Here is a 23,654-nt window from a genome sequence, read left to right as displayed (position 1 = left end):
AATTTTAAATATGGACTTAGTAATTAAAATTTAACAAATATTAAATTTTTTAGGTAAAAATATTTACAAAACCGAGTTAATGTATAACTCTTACTATTGTTTCGTGCAAAATAGGAAAATAATTAAATTATAGTGCATCGTTTGAATCATCATTCACATGTAGTGAGAAATTGTGAGGGTTATATATTTATTAAAATGATTTTTACGTTATTTAATATTATTACAAAAATTAAAGATAAAAATATATAGATTAAAAATTAAAAATTAAATTTCTAATCGTATTTGACCGTTAAAAAATAAATAAATAAATAACTATTGTATTAGAAATAAATTAATATAAGATTTATTTAATAGATAATAAAAAATAGAATTAAAAAAAGATTTTCAAAATTAAAAAAAAAGGTAAAAAGACGGCAACAACAACCATGACTATTCTGAATATTCAAGATTTAAAATTTCAAAGTGCGCTTAATTTTTAATATACCCTTTGGCGGAAACTTAAGATAACCACCCATCACTCTGTTCACGTCTTATTTTGAATCTGTTACTCTATAGCACGTGAAGGTACTTCCTTTAACACGTTACATGAGTCGTCTCATATGACAACATTCTCCAAATAAAAAATACCGAACAATTTTTTTTTTTCATTTTAGTGTTATTTGTTAGTTTGTTTTGGCAGATTTTCTCATGAAGCAAAAACGTAATAGTTCAGGAGAGACCCTTCTAGCAGAACTTCGACAACCACAAAATATCAATAGCAATGAAGAATTTGCAGAGGGTTTGGATGAAATAAATCTCGACCAAGGGGATGCTGGATCTTTGGGTATAGACATGACGAATGAGCGTGATACAGTGACTGCACTCACTAAAAAAGATCATAACGACCCTTTAGTTGTGAATGTCAAAGGTAGATATAATTTCAAATTTTTACGTGATTTTTTTATGTTCTAATCTTTGATTTATTTCTTTTATTCAATGTTGCATTCGTTTATAGACACTTCTACCGGAGAAATTACAGCTCGCAAAATGAGTGCCATTCAAGTTTGGTATTTGAAAAAGGAAGAAAAAGTCATGATGGAACTTGATGGCCATGGACAAGGTCGAGATAATGGCGCAAATTTATTGGTACGGTTTCTGGGTTTAATGGCCCGTAGAGCAACGCTGTGTCCAATTTCAATTCAAAGATGGGATCAGATGCCTGAAGACAACACAAAAAAGCAGTGGAACTATATTGAAGTAAGTATGTATACTTTAGAAAAAACCAAAATTTTGTCTGCCTTTTAAAATTTACCTTTATCTTTTTAATTTATGCGCCTTTTCATTTTTAATGTTTAGTTTTGTTCAATTCTTATATTTCCCCATTTAATTTCCTGTATATTATTTTGATTTCTCTTCTGTGATTTTGGAATATGATAATATTATATTAGCTTGAAAATTTTGATATGTCTTGTACTCATAAACTATTTAGATATCATGTTCTCAAAAGATGTGAGTTATGCAAACATTAAAAAAATAGCTTAAGAATAGTTAATAAAGAGAGAATTTCCGAGAGAGTACTACTTGAAATAGACAAGATAAGAGGATTGGATCTGGTATTAAATAAGAGTGATGATACCTTATTTAAATTTGGTTGTATTGTTGGAAATACAAACAATGTTGATAAACTATGAGTGTTTTGAAAAATGCATGCTGGCTAGCTTGATTAATAGTATTTGTACGTTTTAAAAAAAAGATAAAATGAGAGAAAGATATTAATGTTATTGGAAAAGTGCATGTATCTGGCTATATTTTTATTAGGTCTACTTTAAAAAATTCATTGTGTAGAATTGGTTTGTTTTTTCACTCATTAGGTCTGTTTTTTATTTTTTATTTTTAACTTAAAATGTTAAAATAAGTAAAGGGATGAACAATATAAATTTTAACATTATGTATAAATATTTTGAGTTTGATTATGCTGCTGGCATTAAATGGGCACTAAGGACATTGGGTGATCGATGGAAAGCCTACAAATATTCGTTACGGAATATTTATTTTTATCCTAATAAAACAAAAGAAGAAATTCTAGCAACTAAGATTGATTCAGATATACCTCCTATTGAATGGGCGGCTTTTGTGCATCACTACACAAATCCTAAGACAAAGGTAATAGAATAATGTTTCTTTTAGTAGTACTGTTATATTATTATTATTTTTTTATTACAGCTATCTTTTTTCTTGTTATTTTTATAACAATATTACCTTTATTTTTTGTGATTATAAATTTTAGAAACAGTGCTTGCAAAATAGAAAAAATCGAGAGAAGCTTCAAGTATCACATGCTGGTGGTAGTAAAAGCAATGCTAGAAGAGCAAATGAAATGGTATTTTAACGTTTATTCCTATTGTATTTGTAGTTGTTCTAAAAAAAGCGTTGATAATGTAACTGTCTTATGATAGGAAAAAAAGTTAGGAAGACCTGTATGTCGGAGTGAAGTTATTTTGTCGACTCTGGTGAAGAAGAATGGAAATTATGTAAATGGTGGGCACAATTTAGCGGTAAGTTATTATGTTATTTGTTTTAGTTTAATGTATAATTTAATTTTATAAATTAAAACTTGGTATACACTAATCTAATTTTTTTTCTTGTGTAGGAGCAAATATTAGAGCATTTGCCTGAAGATCAAGAACGTGCTGCTGCTGAAGGAGTACCTTCGAAAGTGTTAGCTCATCCTAATGATGCAATGGGAAAGGTCTTTGGTGCTGAAAATGTAGGGCGTGTGCGAGGTTTTAGTAGTGCTGTATGTCCAGTAGGTTTTGGCAAGTCTAAGCGTATTTTTGGATTTACAACCGGAGGAGTCTCCAGCAACGTATCTCAGCAGCATGTGTTAAATTTAGAGAAGCAGGTTGAAACATTAGAAAAAAAGTTAGACGGATATGAAGAAACCAAAATTCAATTGGCAGCTCTGCACAAATTTTTATCATCAAAATATGGCGATGAAGTACCTAGTATGTCTGGTGATATGTCAGACATTTAGTTAGTATAGTTAATAAATAATAGTTAAAATTTTAAATATATTTACTCTAGAACATGTTAGAATTTTAATTATTTATGTTAGAATTTTTCTTATTTTTTATTGTATACAAATTTAGACTTGTCATAATATTATTATTATTATTATTATTATTATTATTATTATTATTATTATTATTATTATTATTATTATGAATCTTTATTATATTTTTTATTAAAAAATATTAAATATTATATATTTATAAAGTTTGACTTACGTTATTAATGATATATACGTAAATATAATTTTAATTTAATAAAATTGTTCAATTAGCCACGGTCAAATTAAAACGAAAGCTACATATTATGACACAATAAAAAAGAAGTTAATTACAGAAAAAACGTAGCAAATTAGTATAAATTAGCCACGAATGAAATATAAAAACCAGTGCACGTTAGCTACAAAAATAGCGTGTTTAAATAACCCGGCGTTAGCCACGCAAAATATTGTAGCTGAAAAATCCGGCCTGCACAAATTAGCTACAGATGAAGTGTGGTAGAATTATACTTTTTAATTTGATAATTTTTATTTTGCCACGACATTAAGTGTGGGTAATGATATACAAATCGTGGCTCTTTGAAGGTCTCCACGGTGTTTAAAACTGTGGCTAGTAACTCCAAAATTGTGGCAAATTGAAAATGCAACCCCCTGATTAAGCACAAATATTTTTTCGTGGCCAATGTATAGTTGCTACCGTTATCTTGAAGTTTAGCCATGATTTTTTCTGTGGCTAAATCTCTTGTTTTTTGTAGTGTATATATATATATTTATATATCATTGTCATTCTCATTCATCATCTTAGGACCTACAATCGAAAATGCATTGAATACAAATTGAGAACTAAAACCACTTTCAACCACATTCATAATTGCATCTTCAATTAGTCATCTCCCTTGTTGAATGCATCTATGGATGATTAGGTGACATATTTAATAGCACGGGGCCTTTAGACAAACCAACATACACATTTTGCGAGTGGAGAGCATTGTGTTGTGTTCGCTCCATTATTTCATACTTTCCTCTTATTATTCTTTCTATTTCTAGATACATCTTTGTCATCAATACCATTTTGCCCCTATTTTTATGTTTCACTCTTCTTTTTAGTGCTAAAATCATTCATCGTGCACATATAGCGTTGTCGCGTAATCATCATAAACCTGATTCAAAAACCTATATAATATTTATTTATTTTTTTTGGGATGGTGCTCTAATCATATTTGATAAAGATTTAGTTTTAGTTTTTGTAACGGTCGTTATAGTTCGACTATACGTCATGATTCAGCTATATACGTTATAAACGTTATAAGTTGGTTATCAGTAACAGTCATCAAAGCAAATATCAAAAGGCTCAAATATATTATTACTTTTCGTTTAAAGCAAAATTACTCAAAGGCATAATCGTTACTCTTTGTTTTAGATATAAAAAAAGGGTAAGGAGATTGTTCAGATTATTGTAATTCGCAAAGCCTATTATTTATTTATTGACTTGGAGTACGTATAATTCATTCGTATAAAAAGTTTATGGATATTAATCGGCGAATAAATTATACAGCAACCAACTTTCACAAAAAAAGGTTTGAATTTTAAGATTGAGATGGATTTTAAGCGCATGTAGTACTCCTTTCTTCTCTCTAATAAGGTCCAAATTTTAATAATCATAAAAAAAATTATCATCACATACATATCAATAAGACATTTAAAACATCTATTATAAAATTTATTTTGTGGCGGCCTATAAAATATATGTTGTATTTGAATGCAACCTAACCAATTGATAATGTTTGTTTCAGAATTTGACAACAATAATATTGACATAAGATAATCCATGCTTATTCTTAACCAACTATTTTAACATTATGCCATGATTTTATGAACAGATTGGAGAAGAAGAAAATGAACATCTCCCATACTATCTAGAATAATCATTCGAGTATTATGGATAATAAATATCTTCTTAAAAATTTAAACTGATTTTGAGATTCACCAAAAATTGAACTCTTGATCTTTCAGATCTAGAGCTCTAATATCATGTCATAATACCACTCATTCCAAAAACTTCAACGGATGAAAAAAGATAACACTAATAGTTATATTTTTAATACTCTCTAAACCTCCATGGTACAATAAATATTCTATTAACTCCTTATATTTTTCCTAAAATAATTTGAATCCATCCTAAAGTAACAAGATGGTTTTTAATTTGCATTTAAGGCTTAAAATGTGGGAGGGAGACAAAACTACATAACTTTGATTTTGTGCTTGGCCTTAATTTGCAAACCCTACCGTCGTTAATTGAAAAGGATGCTACAAATGGAGGTTCAGGGATCACTAATGTGGATCAAATACTTGTCATGAACTATAGCTAGGCCCAAAGTGATTATCATATTCTCTTTCTTCGTTAGATTGTCACCTTCAATGGGCCCTGCTGGTCCACGGATGAAAATCATTGAATAGAGCTGATAATTAGTTATAATTAATTAATTAATCCCTGACCAAAAAGATATAAAAAAAAAAACCATTTTTTTTTTCAGAGAAAGCCCTATGTGGAATGTACTTTTTAAACCTGCTTTAACGTATGAAAGCCTATGATCAATTCTAAGAATTGAAATGCACTTAAAGAAAGTATGTTTGTTTAAATAACCAATAATTTTAGTAATAGATAAATTTTATAGTGTTTATTATTTAATAGTTAAGTTTTACTTAACTTATTTTTTATCTTAAATTTTAAATATTTAAAAATTATTTATTTTTATATTTTTTAAATTAAATGTTAAATTTTTAATAAATTAAACATGACCTTTTAATTTATACACCATAACAATCACCTTAGTAATATCCTACTTGTTCATTATATCTTGCTCTACTAAGTAGAGATATTTGCACGGGAAAATGTATATTTATCTTAGACTTAAAAGCAATATATAATAAATTAAAACTCCAACAGAAATGGTGTAATGATCAAAGACCTAAATAGTAAATAACATAAGAATCCGATGTGCTGTTAATTTAAGAGGAAGGTGATTAACTGCATGAGATGATAGATGGTAGACGACAAGCCAATAACATGCCTCAAAATGGCACTAAACTTCTCATAAAATTATTAGTTAATTCTTACGAAACAGGTACTTTATTGAATTGTCGTATTCGTATATTAATAAATTAATTTTTTATTAAATATATTTAGACATATTTAAATATTATGATATATCAATATATCTAATCTTATTTTTAATATGTATTATTAAAATGAATTTAGAAATAATATATATTATTATTTATTAAAACTTTTTTTAAATATTTTATATAATTAAAAATATTAAAATATTATTATAATTTATCTAAAAAAAATTATATTATATATATATATATATATATATATATATATTGTGTTTTCATATCTTATAAGAATTTAAATTTGTATATCTATGTATCATATTCTGTATCTGTGTTAATGTTTGTGCATCATAAATTCGTTTAAGTAATGACCTTCTTATAAACTTAGATTTTTTTTTTTCATTTTACATTGTCTCTAGTTATTAGGGTGTATAAGATTAGATTGAGCTGATTTAATTAGATTTAGATTTGATTTTAATATTTTACTGAATTTGTTTAAAGATTTAAATTCGAAACTAGTCCGAATTTGAAATAAACCGCTTGACCCGATATATAAAAATATTAATTAAAATATAAAATATATTTTATTTATAAAATATGATTTTAGACCGAGTTGAATCTATCAAAGTATGCTTAAATTTTTCAAAAATTTTACTGAATAAAAAATAAAAATTTTAAATTTGACAAAATATACTTTGAGTTTTACGAAACGGGCTGAACCTTAAACACCTCTACTAGCTATGATATAGTAGTATACATGTTTTTTTTTGGTCATTTCTAATCAGATAAAACTTAATTAGTCTAACTTTTAATGTGTCATTGATTAGTATTATTGTCAATTAATCTCACTTTGAAGCTGGTACAGTACACATATATAATATGATTTGGCATGATTATTCTTTGCTAGTTGGTTCTTCGAAATTTCCTCCTAATCATTGTGCATTTTGTCCTAAATACTGAATTCAATAATATTTAAAAAATAATAAAAAATTAGTTTAAATAGTCTAAAATTATTTTATTTAATATTTATTAATTATTATTAAAATAATTCTATAATTTTAAATATAATAAATATATAATTATAAATATTATTTATATAAAAATATAGATGTTATATTATATAAATAATTTTATATATTATCTCCCTAATATTTTCATAGTGGATTATATTACTGGTCTATATTATGTTTCTTGTTGAGGCCAATAACACTTTTTGGTGTCTATTATTTCCCAATATATAAATACTTGATTTATTATGTTTCTGGTTTAATTTATATATCAATTATGTCAATCGTATCTCTAAAGTGAGTAATATTTACAATTTTCACTAGCTTGTCACTCAATACTTGATGCATAGAGATGAACCTAAACTTTCAATCTCACTATTCATGCATGATTGCAAATTAGAAGTTATAGAATTTTTTTTAAGTAAAATTATAAACAAAAGAGAAATGCAAATGAATATTGGTGCATAGCAGCTATATATGGTGGTTATAGATAGTTGCTTAATTTACTAAAGAATTAAAAATTAATATTTAATTTAAAAATATAAAAAAATAATTTTAAATATTTAAAATTTATAATAAAAAATAAGTTTGATAAATTTGACACCAAAAAATGTGACATGAATATTTAGTGTTGACGTAAATAACGGCTTAATATATGGCATATAGTAGTAGTACTTGCAAGAATGTGGAGATGTCAGTGATGGGGGGAGTGCGTAGAAAGAGAATAAATAAAAGAGAGGAAAAAGCTGAGCAGAGTCAGAAAAATTGAATGTCAGAAACCAGTGAAAAGCAAAGCAATCATGTTGATTCCATTGGGGTTGGAGGGAAACAGCAAAAGAGAGACACATGCATATCGACAATAGTAGTACTACTACATTGTAATTTGTAAGCTGCTTTTTTCTTTCTAAAACCATCATAACTCTTAATTATTGTCTTAGTCGAATAATTGGCCTAATGCATTTATTCTTTTTACTATGCTAAAATCTACTCATCATGCTGTGCCCTTCACTTTTTCTTCTCTTTTACTACTTCTATACTACTACTAAGTATTAATCCGATTGAAAAACATGAATAAACTTAGATTTCTTTTATACAAAGGATTAAATATTGAAAATTTTACCACAACTTAGGAGGAGAGGAAGGGAACACAAAAAGTGGTTGGTAGTTAATGCAAAGTATAAAGTAGGTTGGTGTGAATGTGAAGGAATAAAAAGGGGAAATGGAAGGTTATATATATATATATATATATATATATATATATATAGAGAGAGAGAGAGATGGACACCGACACAATGAAGCAAGTGTTGGGAGCTGGTGATTGCTGAATCCTACTTGCATGCTTAATTGACGTTAACATTGCGTACTTTTTTCATGAGTATGTCGATGTTCATGAATTTTATCTTATTATGTACTCACATTTCAATGGATTTTTAAAATGGTGAAAACTCAGGTACAGACGTGAAGTTAAGAGCCGTTAGATGATTTGACTAATTTAACTAAATTTTTATCTAACGAATCTCAGAAGTCGACTTCATCTGAATTTTCACCTTTTAAAATGTAGCAAAATAATAACAACAATAAAATGTGTGGAAATGCTTTGTAATGATCATAGGAGAACTTCTTTCTAGTTTAAAATCTTAACCACACCTGCGATGAGTTAATTAATCATCTTTTCATGACAATAAATTTCAAACTAGCCTATATATAGTTAGTTTTCATGTTGGAAAACTTCCAGTTCTTTCATTTTTGTGGGATTAGCCGTTCCGCGTTCACTTTCCTTCTAGTTTTGGGCCTTTCAGTGTTGGGCTACGGGGTTGGTAGGTGTAGGCCCATTACACTTCAGTATGTCCAAAAACAGTTTTTTGTCCAATGTAGGGCTTTAACACAAACCTCCAAAAATACTCAGATCAAAACCCAAAAGCACTTCCAAATCAAACTGAGCCCATTCAAAGATACATTGTTTGCTCTTGTTTCCAATAATCCAATCTGAAATTAATCTGCATCACCTTGGATTAAAAACAACATGCTGTCCAAATAGAAAAACAAGGAAAGTTACACACAAGAACATGGCATAATAGTTATGCATTAATGCCATAGAAAGAAGCAAAGTGCAATGCAATTTGAATTTTGAAGGATGTACCTTAATTTGTGTCCTATTATATGTATAGGTGACATGTACTCTCCCATCACTAGCTTGAATAAGTGCAGGATATGAGAATTCCATTCCCAAAGTATCCTCCAATGTAACAACTTCATGCCATGAATCACCATCATCCTCAGATATTGCAACTTTAAGCACACCCCTTGATACTGTATTATAAGCAAGCACCAGAGTCCCATCTCTCAGCTTAACTCCATCAATACCTATCAGCAACTTCAAATGTAAGCAAATCACATTGCCAATGCTTACTACTTTCAACTAGTATGCAAGATAAACCTGCATTTGGATTGGGAAGTGGTGTAGGCTTTGCATAGCCCCATGTTTTGCCACCATCAAAGGATTCTGAAATGTAGACTCTGCCAAGGCCTGTAAACGAGCGAAGCAAGACACGCAGCGTTCCCTTACTAGTCCGGTATGGCACTGGTTGAATCACCCCAAGAGGTTTACCTTCAATGTAAATTAGACCATACTTTCTCCATGTCCTGCCAAAATCTGTTGTAACCTGTTACCATGCAACAATCTATATAAGTCAACAAAAACATTTAAAAATCAGTTCATTAAGGTCAGTTCTGTTAGAAACCTCAGACCACGACCCCCAAGAGTTCCAGCTTTCAACAGAGGATCCACACAGTAAGGCACCATTGTCCAGCAAGAGTGGCTGAAAAAGCATTAATGGCATTTGATTCTAAGAAGATACATTTATCTTGACCATGACTACTTTAAGTGGTTTTTTGTTTCACCTTATTCTTTATAGGTCCTAATATACCAGGAGGAAGTTGTTCTCTTTCTGTCCATGTTAGTCCCTTGTCATATGAGCGTTTCATGAATCCACTCCATCTGAAATTAAATAAGCTAATTCACCTCAACAGATTGGACAAAAAAAGGAAACACATTTGGGATTCATTAGAGTCCTACTATATAACATTTGTGCCATGTTTAAACTGAAAAGAACTTTATCATAAACATTGAGTACCCAAATTTTGACTCAGTTAATCATGGGTGATACAGATATTCTATGCCAACTAGAGTAGGCTGGTTGGATTAGAATCAAGTTTTGTGATGTATAAAGCTATTAGTCACAATGATAACTAGAGCAGCTTGCTAAAAAGATGCATAACTTCATAAGGAGATTGTGAGAGTTAGAAACATTACTTTTGAACATCAAGGCCTATTCTATAAAACAGCAGTAACACATTTGAAGGAGTTTTGAACAGCACAGGGTTCCACATAGGAACATTTGGTTCTTCATCAGCAATTACAGGTGATTTCCATTTGCCATTCTGCCAAATCAAGTCAAATAAGCAGTCAATAGTTTAGAGGAAAGTAACATCTCTCACCAAAGTTTCAAATTCAAAGTTACTATGATTGCATTAGAAATCCCAGTCTCTTATGAATTGAAAAGCTAGGTGTGAGAGTAGCAATTTATGCAACCTTTAAGTTTTAACTATTTACATCATTACCTTGTAAGTTTGCAGCCATATTTTGACATCAGGCGCCCCCTCAGATGTTCCCCCATAATATGCAACCAAAAAATGACCCTTCCCAACCTGGTGGAATTCAAAATAGACATCAATGTAATATGCTTCTCATCATGACAAAAGCTTCAATTTTTTTGGAAGAAAAAAGAAAGAAGAAAAAGTCATGTAATTTTGTACCTCAACAATGGTGGAAGCATGGCAGCTGTTGAAGGGAGCTGATTTTTCAGGAAAAGTGAACTCCTCCAAAAGAGGCCCTTTTATGTAGCTGTTGCCTAAACCATCTTCTCCGGAAATTGTGGAGTTTCCCCTGCAAAACTTTGCTACTTGCTTTTAGATCATTGCTGGTGAGTTATCAGTTGCAGTGTCAAGAACTCATGTTTCTATAGACACAAGGACAAAACATCAATAATATAAAAGAAATGTAATCATATACTGAACCATTCCAAAGAAGATAACAATATAGGTCACAAGTGTAGCAGAAAAGCAAATAGTGGACTGGTAATGAGAATGTGAAAGTAGTAACTGGTAAGGCATGTCGGTACCTAGAAAATGAGTGAACTCTATGGCTATGAATGATAATAGAGAGCAGGAGCACAAAATAGACAAAGGAAGAAGAAAACAATGACATGGTTTCACCCTCTAATATCTGCAATGAATTATGCAGCCTGCAAAGCAAAGCAAACTGTGTAGGAAAGAAGTAAAATAAGTAATTCATTTTGTTTTTTTGACTTGACTAAATATCAGCCCTCAAATGTACAAATTTCATCATCTACCGTTCATTTTAATTTAATGGCTGCAGTAGTTTCTAGTGTTTCTATTGCAAGGTGCTGTCAATACACAATAGTATTATTTGAAGTCAATACAATAGTCAATACTCTCTCATTTAGTTGATTTGAGTCAAGTAATGGCATTTTCTCTTGTTTATCGATAACGTGTTGGAAGAGAATGCCTTATTGAGCTGGTTGATAATGACCATTTTAGTTAAGTTTTAACTTTTAATAATGTGCCAAAAGTCACAAACTACATGAAAGAATGTTCACGAGCAAGGCCAGCTAAGTTTTATAAACTATTCTGTGATCTGTGAAATGAAGTGATCAAGTGAACAATATAAATTAATCAAATAATAAAATATAATCCATGGGAAATTGGAATGTGAATAACATTTAATACTGGATGAGGGTTGGTGGCACATATAATACTGCATATTTTTCCACCCTATTATGTACTAGTTTCTGGTTTTCTTTCTATACATCACCTCACTCATATTTGTGTTGAACATATATCTCAACTATTTTTTAAACAAATATGTGCTAACTGGCAAAAGTAACTGATTTCATTAAATTCTAATTGGCACGCGATAATGACTTAACATAAATAGTTTTAGAAATCCTCGCATTTATGTTTATTGATCTTCTTATTAAGTTAGAATGGCTTAAACTCCTGACTTTACACTTGCAATCTATCTCTGGAAACCGTTCTTTTGTTTGTTTAGTGCATCTTTTTTTCCCTCTTCTTTCATTTCAGATATCATCAACACTGAAAAAAAAAATTAACAAAACAATGTCTGAACTCTGAAGCATATTATTTGACAATTAGAAGTAAGGATAGACAATCCATGCGTCAGTCTTTGCCCCTGTACTCAGTCCTTCGATGATAGAAAAGAAGACATGGTTCTTTTTCAAGTTTATTTGGAACAATTTACACCAAATCACTATGGCCGAAGAACAACATGCTGCCAAAATAACAAATGAAAGAGCACTGTCAGGGAATGCAGATGAAATCAAGAACAGAAAAACATATTATTCTCAAACAAGAATTGAAAGCAGTTGGAAATTCTGAACAATTTAAAGGCAACACTATATAAAAGGTTAACCTTAATTTGTGTTCTGTCATATGTATAAGTGATGTGTATTAGGCCATCATTAGCCTGAATAACAGCAGGATATGAGAATTCCATCCCCACTGTGTCTTCCAATGTGAGAGCCTCTTCCCAAGAATCGCCATCATCCTTGGAGACTGCGACTTTAAGCACACCCCTTGACACCGTATTGTATGCAAGCACTAAACGGCCATCCTTAAGCTTAACCCCATCAATGCCTAGTAAACCAGATTAAAAAGTTACAATCTTAATACATGATGAAATATATTGTCAACAAGTATGCAGCAAAGTTGCAAGCAAGAAAGGTTATGAAATTGACCTGCATTTGGGTTGGGGAGCTTGGTAGCTGTTGCAAATCCCCAAGTCTTGCCACCATCAGACGATTCTGACATGCATATTCTACCGATGCCATCAAAAGATCGTAGTAGAATGCGTAATCTCCCATCTGCTGTCTGATAAGGCACTGGTTGAATCACACTAAGAGGTTGATTTTCAAGGTAAATTGGGCCATGCTTGCTCCATGTCCTGCCAAAATCTGTTGTGAACTGTTGCATACACAAGAAGCAGTGAATTATAACCAGTTGACATTTCAAATAATCAGTTAAACAACCACTAGTTCAGTTAAGACCTCAACCCAGGCACCCCAGGAGTTCCAGCTCTCAACAGATGATCCGCATAGCAGACGATTGTTTTCTAGCAAAATAGGCTGAGAAATAGTAATCAGATTTAGAACCAGAAAAAAAAGAAAATCTGTATAGTTATAAAAATTCAAAACCTCTTGCAATAGATAGATACTGTGAAATTAACTGCTTTTGTACCTTATTCTTTATAGGTCCTAGTATTCCAGGAGGAAGTTGTTCTCTTTCTGTCCAAGTAATGCCTTTATCATATGAGCGCTTCATGAAACCACTCCATCTGAAATTAAACAAAAGCATTCTTCTTATCTCATAAGGATAACAAATTGTCAAGTTAGGAGTAAATTAAAACTAATTGAATTTAGTGGCAGCTCCCGCAACTCTTTAGAGGGTCTATTTACAATGAATGACTAGCTGAGTAAATGCATTATTTTTTCAATACACTATCTGTAGTGAAATGATTTCCCTATTAAGTTCTAACATTTTCTCCTTACCAGTTTGGAATTATTTCATCTGTAAATGCAAACTTTTGTGCTGAAACTTTATGTGTTGGCATGAAGATTAAAGCCAAGCAATACTATTAAATCATGAGTTGGCATGAAAGGGGGAGGAAAAATGAATTGTATTCTAAAGAGGATAGGTCAAATCAACTGTTTCAACTTTCAATGTATATGAGGATGGTTTGCAGAAGATAAAAAATAGATACAAGAAAGGCATGAATATAGAAGCTTTACTTCTGAACTTCTTGGCCTATTTTGTAGAACAGAAGTATCTCATCTGATGGAAGCTTGAACAACACAGGATTCCACATAGGAACATTAGGTTGCTCATCAGCAACTACAGGTGATTCCCATATGCCATTCTGTCCACCAAAAATTGCAGTCAACGATGCATTCAAAATTGTAGATTGCAAAGTCAAAGACAAGATAATTTAATGAGTGAATAGAATAAAAAAAAAGAAACCTTGTAAGTTTGCAACCAGATTTTGACATCAGGTGCACCTTCTGAAGTGCCCCCAAAATATGCAACCAAAAAGTGATCCTTATCAACCTCAACAATGGTAGAGGCATGGCAGCTCTTGAAGGGAGCTGACCTTTCTTCAAAAGTGAACTGTTCCACCACTGGACCATTGATGTGGGCCATGCTTGACTGCTCAACTTGTGAGGTAGCTGCTCTGTCTTCGTTTTCAGGCGGAGAACATAACAGACAGATCTTATATAAGATCTGTGAAACAAGTTTCATTGGCAGAAACTAAAATAATGAGGTGCAACGTGTTACAGTGTCGCAAAACAGAATGCATCAACTTCAGAGTTCAGATACCATTGCACTTTGAAGCTCTCCTTTCTCATCCAGATTCTAATCACAGTAAACCCAAGTCTCAACTACTCAAGTACACCAGTTTCTCTCTCTCTCTCTATTTGTTTATTGATAATTTTTCATTTATATTTTTTTGAAGCAAATATGAGGGATCCATGAAACAAATGGGTCACTGGATTAGTATGAACCGAGTCCGACCCAAATAGCAAATTTGATGAAGCAACTAAACCAAACCAAGCTTCGCTGTCTCTTGGCCCGGGTCAGTAGCAACGCCGCAGAAGGTAGCTGAGAACTGAAACTGATGATTGTAACTGCATAACAGGATTGGGACTTGGGAGGAGGTACCATTTCAGAAGCTAAAAATGGTTGGAAAGAGATTAAGCATAACCTTAACAATAACATTCGCTGCTATTTCCTTCTCCACTGCAATCTCTGGTATGTTACACATAGAACTATTTCCCCCATGTTCTCTTTGATTGTTTATTTATTTATTTTGTATGAGTATTTACTAAAAGTTTGAAGCTTTGTACCTGCCCATGTTCTGTTAGCATATGTCTTGAGTAGAAAATGTAAGGGTTTGAAGTCCAAGATTCTTGAGCTTGAGGCATCTCTCAAGTCTTCCTTAGATAAATGTGCCTCTGAAAGGCAAGGGAGAATTAGGGCTCAACAGGTTACCCTTCTTTCAACACTCCTATTCTTCATTCATTTCCATTAACTTTAATGTTAACTTGGTTGGTTACTTGCTCTTCAATCATGTCTCAATTGGCACTTGCCACTCGCCACTGCATAAAGTTTAGTTTTTTACCCCTTTTTTATTTTGCCCCCCTTAGTTCTTTTGCTGATTCATTTGCTCAAGTATTTGCAGACCTTGAGAAAAGAACTATCACAACCTAAATCTGAAAATCTGAAGCTGACATATTACCCTATGGCACCCATTGGTACCATCCGCTCATGCTTCTCTACGAGGTAATGAATAATGTTTATTCAATAGTTCTTAATTTCAAAATTTGATCATTAAGGTCCTTAGGTAGTTAGGTGCATCATTAATATTGAATTTTTCCTATGCTTATTCAGTAGGTAACCTGCACATTGATAAATTCCTTATTCAATGCCACATTCATGATTAATGAAATATTGCTTCATACTAGTGTAGGAATGGGACACCGAGGCAACCGTTACTTGTACCACTTGCTAGAGCCTGTTTGGTTTTTAATGCCACTCGTGTTCCGCCAGCATCTCTTGAGGGTCTAGCTGAATATTCTCACTGCTGGATTTTATATGTATTTCATTTAAATACAGATCTTGAGAAACTATGGAAGCATCCATCTCAATCAGGGTTTAAGGCAAAGGTTTGTAGCTCTAGTATTAATGTCTTATCTATGTAGCATCTTCTTGCCTCATTTTATTCCCTAGAGATATTTTCCATATGGATCAGTGGATGGATAGGTGAGAGTTCCGAGACTTAAAGGAGGAAGAATGGGAGTGTTCGCCACGCGATCCCCACATCGTCCATGCCCCATTGGACTTACAGTTGCAAAGGTAAGAACACATTAGATGCTAGTGGATTTTTCTGACATGCTTTCACCAATCACAATATTATGTACTCTTCTATTGAATTATTGATTGATATCACTTGCTCCTCATGCATATTTTCAAAAAAAATTTGGAGACCGTCAAACCACTGGGGTCTTAATGGTGCACAAAGTATCCTATCCCCTTTGTCCTTCATAGATTTCTATGTATTTTCGCTTAGCGTTGCTGGATTGTTGCAAGCCTAGGAACAATTAATTTCATATTTAAAGGAGATTTAGGATCTTGGGCAGTTGGTTTGAAAGATTGGATTTGTCTTATGAAAGATCAAACCACAGCTAAGAAACTGACTTTCTCCCATATTATTGGGTAATTTTGTGAAACTTGGATACATATCCAGAAACTTCTTGTGCACCCAAGTAAGAGGCATATGTATGCTTTCCCAGTCAATGTCATAGCATACATAGATCAGCATCTTGCATCACAATTTAACTTCCGCCCAGTCCCCAAAATGTCAATCTTTTGATATTCAAATTTCAAACAAACAAAATCAAATTATGAACTAGTTTCGTAAATTTTCATTCTATTTAACTTGTACCACAGGTAGAGGCTGTACAGGAAAATATGATTTTGCTTTCTGGTGTCGATCTGGTTGATGAAACTGTAAGTCTCCATTGTTAATATATGTTTCCTTTCACATGCTACTTTGCTACAATTACATGCCACTTAGATTGTGTTTAATCCAATTTAACAAAGAGCTTGGTACCTTTTTTGGCCAATAATTGATGCTTTAATGATGAATTACGTTTGTTTTTTTGTATCTCATTGACAGCCAGTACTTGATATCAAGCCTTACCTGCCATATTGTGACAGCGTCCAAAAAGCTGTAGTGCCAAATTGGTTGATGGTAATCTTCAGTATTCTTTAGCTATATTATTTCGTGTTGTATTTTTAGGTTTATTTTTGAGTCTCTAAACAAGTTTCGGGTCCATTTTTGTTTTCTACACAAAAGTTTATCTGTGATCAAGAAAAAGGAAAAAGTATTTCTAATCTTCATGTTTGGATGAGTTTCTTAAAACTGTTGAAACAAAAACATAAAAAGCTCCTGCACATTTTTGGAGAAACAAATGGAGAATTGCTTTTGTTCAGAAGCTTATCCAAGTGATTGTTTTCTGGATATATTTTGCTCCATGTGGGAATATTGAGATACAAGTACTCGTGATGGCTATTTACTAGTCACTGAACTCTATTAGTTTTTTATTCTTGTATTCTTATTCTCTTGTAGCTTTAAATTTAAGGTCCACACTCCACATTATAATCAACAATGAAGATATTTTAGTAGTATTTTATTTTCCTTCACATTTTGTTATGGCTGCATGCTACTTGATTATGTCATTCTAAGTAAAGAACATTGTGTTTCTGAATTTTTTTAGGAGGATAGCTTACTCTCAGTATCTTCTGTAAGCTTTGCAGAGGACTTCGCTTCAGCACTCGAAAATTACTGGACAATGGCAGTGAGTTGTTAATTAATTTACTTGAAATATCAAGCACCTGCATCATGTTCACTTAGCCTTAATAATTTAATGCTGGTTTTAATAGTTTATATTTCATTTAGTGGTATATTGTATTCAAAATTTTTGTGTTAACTCCTTAAGTAACTTAACAAGTATTGGAGGCAATCTATTATGCTTTCTGGTACAAGAATTTTTGCAACATTTTTGTTATAAATTCCAAGTATGCTACTACTTGATGGTGAGGTTTTTCTATATCTTGGTTTCATCCTCCTATACTGATAATGTTGTGCTTCTTGGTTGCTACTTCAGGAAAAGAAGTCGCTTTATGCATCCCCAAGCGAGTTCCAACGCTTGATCAAGCAAGTTCTTTCATGGGATATTCGGTCATTGAGCCAAAGAAACAGGCCTCATGATGCTCTCTCAAAAAGTGATAACAATGATGAAATGTTGGTTAATACTTCTGATGTAGATGAACACCAAGATGACAGAGCTTTTTTACATGAAAAGGACCAGAATTCTGTAGATTCTAAGGACATAATATATCACCTAATTTTGGAAGGACTTGATGTCTCTTATAGAATTGATCACCATGGTAATGTGAATGTGGAAAAGGTGTCACCATCATCTTTCTTAGACAAAATCTCTAACTCTTGCAATTACTTGACTTGGGAAGACAAGCTGCAGTGAATTCTGCTTTAAGCCTTCATTAATTTTAATTTTAGTTTCTCATGAGTTGTTTTTTTTTTTTTATTTTATTTTACATAGAAAGTTCCATTAAGAGGGAAGTGAAAGCTTAGAGACTGTGGTTTTATTTTGAGGTAATGTTTTTATTTTAGTTATAAAAGTGAAAATTTTGACTCAATTTTTTCACTTCATATTCTCATTACATGATATTGTAAAGTGCATTTGTGCATGATAATTAAACTAGGTTTTTGGTCAAGGATAGAAATTTTGGATAATAAATGAGTACTTTATAACCAACTTGGGTTGGTCGAGTGGTCAGCTCACTCGTCTACTTAAGTAAGTGTCGGGAGTTTGAATCCCGTCTTGTGCATGCAGTAATTCATTGGCCAGCGGCAGACCCTTAAATGGAGTTTAGATCTGCGACAGATTAGTCCTTGACCTGTTGGGTTGGGGGATACCGTGGGCAAAAAAAAATTGAGTACTTTATATTCAAAAAGAATGGGCCTAGGGGAAGTCCACATTGACCAAAACCAGGTGCCATTGTGTCAGCCCAATTTGACAAAAAAAATTGAGAATATGAGATGGTACTTTAAAATTTTTGTTCTTCAGTTAATTAAAATTACAAGTTAAAGTGTCATTGTCCCAATCCGTCTCACACTACCCAATTGAATTGGATTGGGTTGGGTGGGAATAAGGCTTTTGTTTTTTGGATCTGGGTCCATTGTGGCCCACGGTCCTGACAAAAAAAGGTGCCATTGTTGTTCTCTATTCCTATTCCTATTCCTATTCCTATTCTTATGATCAATGCTGCAATTTCAACATTGTTATTGGGACACAAGTACACAACGCATATTCCTATCTGCCACTCCCCGACAAGCATCGTTTATCGTTAATCCTCTTGTTTCTTGTACCACACTTTTTCACTTTTACTACCATATGGACTAGTACAAATTAATCAAATTCTCCCTCTTCAACTGTACCTTCTCTCAATTTTATCCTCTTCAAATGTCTATTCGAGTGATAATATTGTTCCCACTTAAATTATTTAATCAAGTTCAAATTCAAATCAAATTAAAATATAAGTGGGTGAAAAATGTCCAAAAACATTCTAGAAGGTGAGAAAAGGAAGATAATGTGGCTGTCGTAACAAGACAAGGTAGCGTGCGTGCGGTGCGGGGTCATGCACGCCTTGTTTTACTGTCACCAACAAATGCTTCAACGTTTTTTCTCTGAAAAGTATATAAATTCGAAACTTCGGCTTTGCGATTTCAACAAGTTTTCTAGTACATTTGAAACTGCTCTTCGCTCATATTTTTAGTATTATTTACAAAAATTAAATTAAAAATTCTAACTCATCCTCTTAATTTTTTTTTTTTCTAATCAAATAGAATTTTAAATTTTAGTTAAGTATTTAAATTTTATTATTTAAATATTTAAAAATAATTAAAAATAAAGTAGGGCTCCCAATTATTATTACTTATTTACCGGCATGTTTCTATTAAAATCTACAGTATATTCAACTTAGTAGTTATTAATTTATAAATTGATATTCTTTATGCAAAATAATTGTTAAGAATTTTCATAGCCAACAGATTTAACTGACTAAAAGCGCGTGGGGGCACACTTCCCGCCGCCGTCTCCAGCCAGCGAGGCGATTATTCAACATGTTTAATGATGTTTTTACAGTATCACCCTCCTAACTACCATTAAACTACGAATGACCCATTATTAAATATTAATTGGGTGCACATTTGCATATTCTCGCTTATGTGAAAAAGTCAAATAAGTGAAACAAAATCTAATTGCAGATAATTAATATATTTGATAGCGAAATTTATTTGAAAGAATTGTTTATGTTTATAAACTTCTAGTTGTTACTTTAAAAAACTATCAGTTTTCTTTTATAAATAAATTTCAAATACATACTTATCAAACAAGATTAAGCTGGGTCATTCAATTTGGAACCATGTTCTTCACCTTTACCTGCTTAATCTCACCCGATCTCCCTCTACTTTTAGTAGATGAATAGTACTAACATCCTATATCATCTATCAACCCAACAACTAAAACTTGAAAAGTTTCTACTTGGTTGGTCTTCATTTTTCCGTGCATTAGGTTGTTTATTTTTGTAGTGAAATGCGCTTAGGTAGTTTAAAATTTCTGGTTTGCTTGGATTGGAACCTGTAGAGGGAAGTTAAACTTTCTCGTTTCAAAAGAAATAAATGGATTATATATATGACAATTTTTATCCGAAATAAAGTCATTTTATGTTTCTCTCAACTCTTAAGTGAAGAGTTTGACTTCTCTAATTAAAATGATTAAACAAATAGAAATATGCTATATTTTTCTTTTTTTTTTTTTGAGTAAAGAGACTGTAAGATAAATTTTAATCCTTGATGCAGCCCGATACCAAAAATTTTAACAAGTGAACATGGAATTGATGGCGAATTTCCTTTTGTCCTTTATTATGGCTATGCCAACTAAATTTAGTTGGAAAAAAGGGGCCAGTTAGGTAGGAGAGTAAGGTTTAAATACCTGTCTTGAATCAAAGGCAGATTGCATGAATGAAAATATGAAATAGATTAATTCAATTAGTAGATGCTCAATACTCAATGCTCTATAGTCTCTATTCATTATATAAATAAACCCAGCCATGACCTCAGCAGTCAGCACCCGGTTTAACTTTAGGGAATTCACATTTACACTGCACCAATTTAACACTCGGAGACTTCGGATAATGCTCACTTATTACGGTAGCAGCATTTATTTCGTCTTCAATTCTCGTAGATCAGGCGGTACTTAGGAGTAGCGATGGGTGGGTAAAGGGGAAATTTTGTCCTATTCAATTCTGTCCTGTCTTACAATAATTTGCATTGTATTTATTTCGCTTCTATTTACATCATTTTTCAGTTTTTATAATTATTAAAATCTAATAAATAAAATTAAATATTTAAATAGTGTTGTCACTCCTAATGATACTTATTATTGGTGTTTCCGAATATAGATAATCTAATTATTCAATCAAAATTTACGTAAGTCCATTTAATTAATTTTGTATGTAGAATAATTGTATTTAATAGGATAAAACTTGATTATACCCAATTTTAACTGGTTTAAATACCAATTTAATAGTTACAGAAACTGAACCAATAATCCAATTACTTAGATTTTTATAACATTAAAATATATATTAATTTTATTATTTTAACTCTAATTTTTTTACTAACTCGCAATCATTTTATCCCCTTTTCTTGCTAATTTATTTTATGATGCTTAAAAATTCAATGATTCATGTTATGTGATTTATTTTATAATTTTTTTTATACTTTAAAGATTTAAAATTTGTTAACTTATAGATATTAAGTGATATTTTTTTAAATATGAATTTGATGATGTATTGTAGTTTGTAATGTTCTTATTCTATTTTTTTAACTATTACATATTTACAGAATTTTTTTTCATTTTTTTATTTAATTTTTAATTAGGCATCTATTTACATGAACTAATTAAACCAGTATTTAATCGGTTTAAATTAGTTCGGATCTACCTACAAAAAATATTTTATTTAAAGTAATTAAATTTTTATTGATTTAATTCTTATTTTTTCCTAAATCCAAACCAACTTGTCGTATAAATACCTCTAGTAGTTCTTCTTTCATCTACATATACTCATGTAGTATTTTCCAATACTTTACTCATGCTGCAAAGTCCATAATATTATATAGAGGTGTTTAAGATCCGAGTCGACCTAGACTTGAAGTATATTTGTTCATATTGAGTTTATCGATTTTTGTTCAATAGTATTTTTGAATTAAGTTTAAATCATACTTCGAATTGACCTTGTTCGACCTGAAATCATGTTTTATAGTTAAAATATATATTTCACGTTAAAATTAGTATTGGAATATTATATTTTTATACTTAAATTAATATGTTTTGTATTGTATAGTGTTACTTTTATTTTATAATAACTTATTTTGATATAAATGCTATATAGTATTTAAAATCAGTCTTTAAAAGTAAGATTTTATTAATTTGTTATATAAATTTTTTAAAATTATATATTATTTACGTATCAAGTCAACCCGATTTAATCATATTTATTTTGAGTTAATTTAGAATTAGATTCAAATGTCTAAATAGTTATGATAAAATATTCGAATTAGATTCGTGTTTATTAAAACTTTGCATGATTCAAGGCAGCTATACCTTTAATGTTATGTTTATATGAATTTAATTTGAAAATGTGTAGATTACCACTTTTTTTTTATTTCAATATTAGGAAAAGCATAGAGTATAACGAGTTTATATATGGGAGTGTAGGGAGTTTCACCGACGTGTGATGGCTGTGATAAAAAAATTAGACAGTTCGATTTAAGGTTTGATAGATATACAAATCGGACTGTCCGATTTACGCACTCCCAACCACGCGTCAAACATGCATCCATTCCATCTCCTCCTGCTGGTATATTCCAAATACCCTATCTCTTTCATCCTTTTTATTTTCATTCCAACATCCTTCATTTTTCAATTCCACCTTTTTCAACCTCTATTGATGAAATCATATATTTGAAAAGAAAAAAAATTGGACCACCAGCCATCAATAATGTTAAAGAGAAGGAGAATAAAAAACGTCAATCATCCAGAATTTCACATTATCAATTATCTTGATCATCCTAATTATATAAGTTTTTATTTTTAAATATTTCAATTTAATTAAAATAATAGTGATAATGTTAGAGATTAGTAGTAATAAAGGCATAATGATAATGTTAGCGATTAGTGTAGTACTAATGTTTAAATATTTTGATTTAATTAAGATAATAGTGATAATGTTAGAGATTAGTAGTAATAAAGTATACTGATAATATTTGCGATTAGTGTAGTAGTAATGTTTAAATATTTTAATTTAATTAAGATAATATTGATAATGTTAGAGATTAGTAGTAATAAATTACAATGATAATGTTAGAGATTAGTGTAATAATAACTTTTAAATATTTTTTTATTTAATTTAGATAATAGTAATAATGTTATAGATTAATAATAATATAATAAATTATAGTGATAATATTAGAGATTAGTATAGTAATAGTTTATATTAAGATTATGGATGAATGATAATAAATTAATTATTATTAATTGTTATTAATATATTGTAGTAATAATTTTTATTAAAATGTGTAGGTATAAATGATAATAAAATAATTAATATTAATTGTTATTAATAAATTTATTGTAGTGATTTTTTTTTAAGATTATACGTGTTATAATAAATTATTATTA

At 30.9% G+C, this 23,654-nt stretch overlaps 3 protein-coding genes across 4 annotated transcripts; 1 reads left to right on the top strand and 2 right to left on the bottom strand.

Moving 5' to 3' along the window:
• Positions 1-8,726: 8,726 nt before the first annotated feature.
• LOC130968107 (uncharacterized) lies at positions 8,727-12,003 on the bottom strand. The gene is made up of 9 exons (XM_057893193.1): positions 11,352-12,003; positions 10,987-11,116; positions 10,792-10,878; positions 10,484-10,611; positions 10,072-10,168; positions 9,912-9,989; positions 9,608-9,833; positions 9,311-9,534; positions 8,727-9,196 (listed from the first exon to the last, which is right to left on the bottom strand). Exons 1-9 carry the CDS (start codon positions 11,522-11,524, stop codon positions 9,173-9,175), a joined length of 1,167 nt encoding a protein of 388 aa, XP_057749176.1. The 5' UTR covers positions 11,525-12,003; the 3' UTR covers positions 8,727-9,172.
• Positions 12,004-12,280: 277 nt separating this feature from the next.
• On the bottom strand, positions 12,281-14,565 carry LOC130968115 (uncharacterized). Its single transcript, XM_057893204.1, has 7 exons — positions 14,287-14,565; positions 14,058-14,185; positions 13,507-13,603; positions 13,317-13,394; positions 13,008-13,233; positions 12,683-12,906; positions 12,281-12,541 (listed from the first exon to the last, which is right to left on the bottom strand). Exons 1-7 carry the CDS (start codon positions 14,563-14,565, stop codon positions 12,521-12,523), a joined length of 1,053 nt encoding a protein of 350 aa, XP_057749187.1. The 3' UTR covers positions 12,281-12,520.
• Positions 14,566-14,582: 17 nt separating this feature from the next.
• Positions 14,583-18,686, top strand: LOC130968091 (uncharacterized). Of its 2 annotated transcripts, XM_057893177.1 has the most exons (10): positions 14,583-14,688; positions 14,780-15,075; positions 15,189-15,310; positions 15,506-15,606; positions 15,794-15,989; positions 16,087-16,179; positions 16,774-16,833; positions 17,003-17,077; positions 17,604-17,684; positions 17,994-18,684. In XM_057893177.1, the coding sequence occupies exons 2-10, from the start codon at positions 15,003-15,005 to the stop codon at positions 18,369-18,371; spliced, it is 1,179 nt and encodes a 392-aa protein (XP_057749160.1). In that variant the 5' UTR covers positions 14,583-14,688; positions 14,780-15,002; the 3' UTR covers positions 18,372-18,684. The 2 variants fall into 2 exon arrangements, with proteins under 2 accessions (XP_057749160.1, XP_057749165.1); XM_057893182.1 differs by lacking the exons at positions 14,583-14,688; positions 15,189-15,310 and having other exon boundaries at positions 14,984-15,075; positions 17,994-18,686.
• Positions 18,687-23,654: the final 4,968 nt, after the last annotated feature.

Source organism: Arachis stenosperma, chromosome 1 (genome assembly GCF_014773155.1).
Source record: "Arachis stenosperma cultivar V10309 chromosome 1, arast.V10309.gnm1.PFL2, whole genome shotgun sequence".
Lineage (NCBI taxonomy): Eukaryota > Viridiplantae > Streptophyta > Magnoliopsida > Fabales > Fabaceae > Arachis > Arachis stenosperma.
This window is presented reverse-complemented; position numbering and strand designations above follow the sequence as displayed.

What these genes read in the sequence shown, in the direction of transcription:
- LOC130968091 (XM_057893177.1), top strand. Translation starts at nt 15,003, where the DNA reads ATGGTTGGAAAGAGATTAAGCATAACCTTAACAATAACATTCGCTGCT. An exon ending in CTTCTCCACTGCAATCTCTG is followed by an intron (nt 15,076 to 15,188) that starts GTATGTTACACA and finishes ATGTTCTGTTAG; the next exon opens with CATATGTCTTGAGTAGAAAA. An exon ending in TTGGACTTACAGTTGCAAAG is followed by an intron (nt 16,180 to 16,773) that starts GTAAGAACACAT and finishes CTTGTACCACAG; the next exon opens with GTAGAGGCTGTACAGGAAAA.
- LOC130968115 (XM_057893204.1), bottom strand. Translation starts at nt 14,565, where the DNA reads ATGAAACTTGTTTCACAGATCTTATATAAGATCTGTCTGTTATGTTCT. An exon ending in TCTGGTTGCAAACTTACAAG is followed by an intron (nt 14,186 to 14,286) that starts GTTTCTTTTTTT and finishes TTTGGTGGACAG; the next exon opens with AATGGCATATGGGAATCACC. An exon ending in CCTGGGGTGCCTGGGTTGAG is followed by an intron (nt 13,234 to 13,316) that starts GTCTTAACTGAA and finishes TGTATGCAACAG; the next exon opens with TTCACAACAGATTTTGGCAG.
- LOC130968107 (XM_057893193.1), bottom strand. Translation starts at nt 11,524, where the DNA reads ATGAATTACTTATTTTACTTCTTTCCTACACAGTTTGCTTTGCTTTGC. An exon ending in ATAGGCCTTGATGTTCAAAA is followed by an intron (nt 10,169 to 10,483) that starts GTAATGTTTCTA and finishes ATTTAATTTCAG; the next exon opens with ATGGAGTGGATTCATGAAAC. An exon ending in TAGGACCTATAAAGAATAAG is followed by an intron (nt 9,990 to 10,071) that starts GTGAAACAAAAA and finishes ATGCTTTTTCAG; the next exon opens with CCACTCTTGCTGGACAATGG.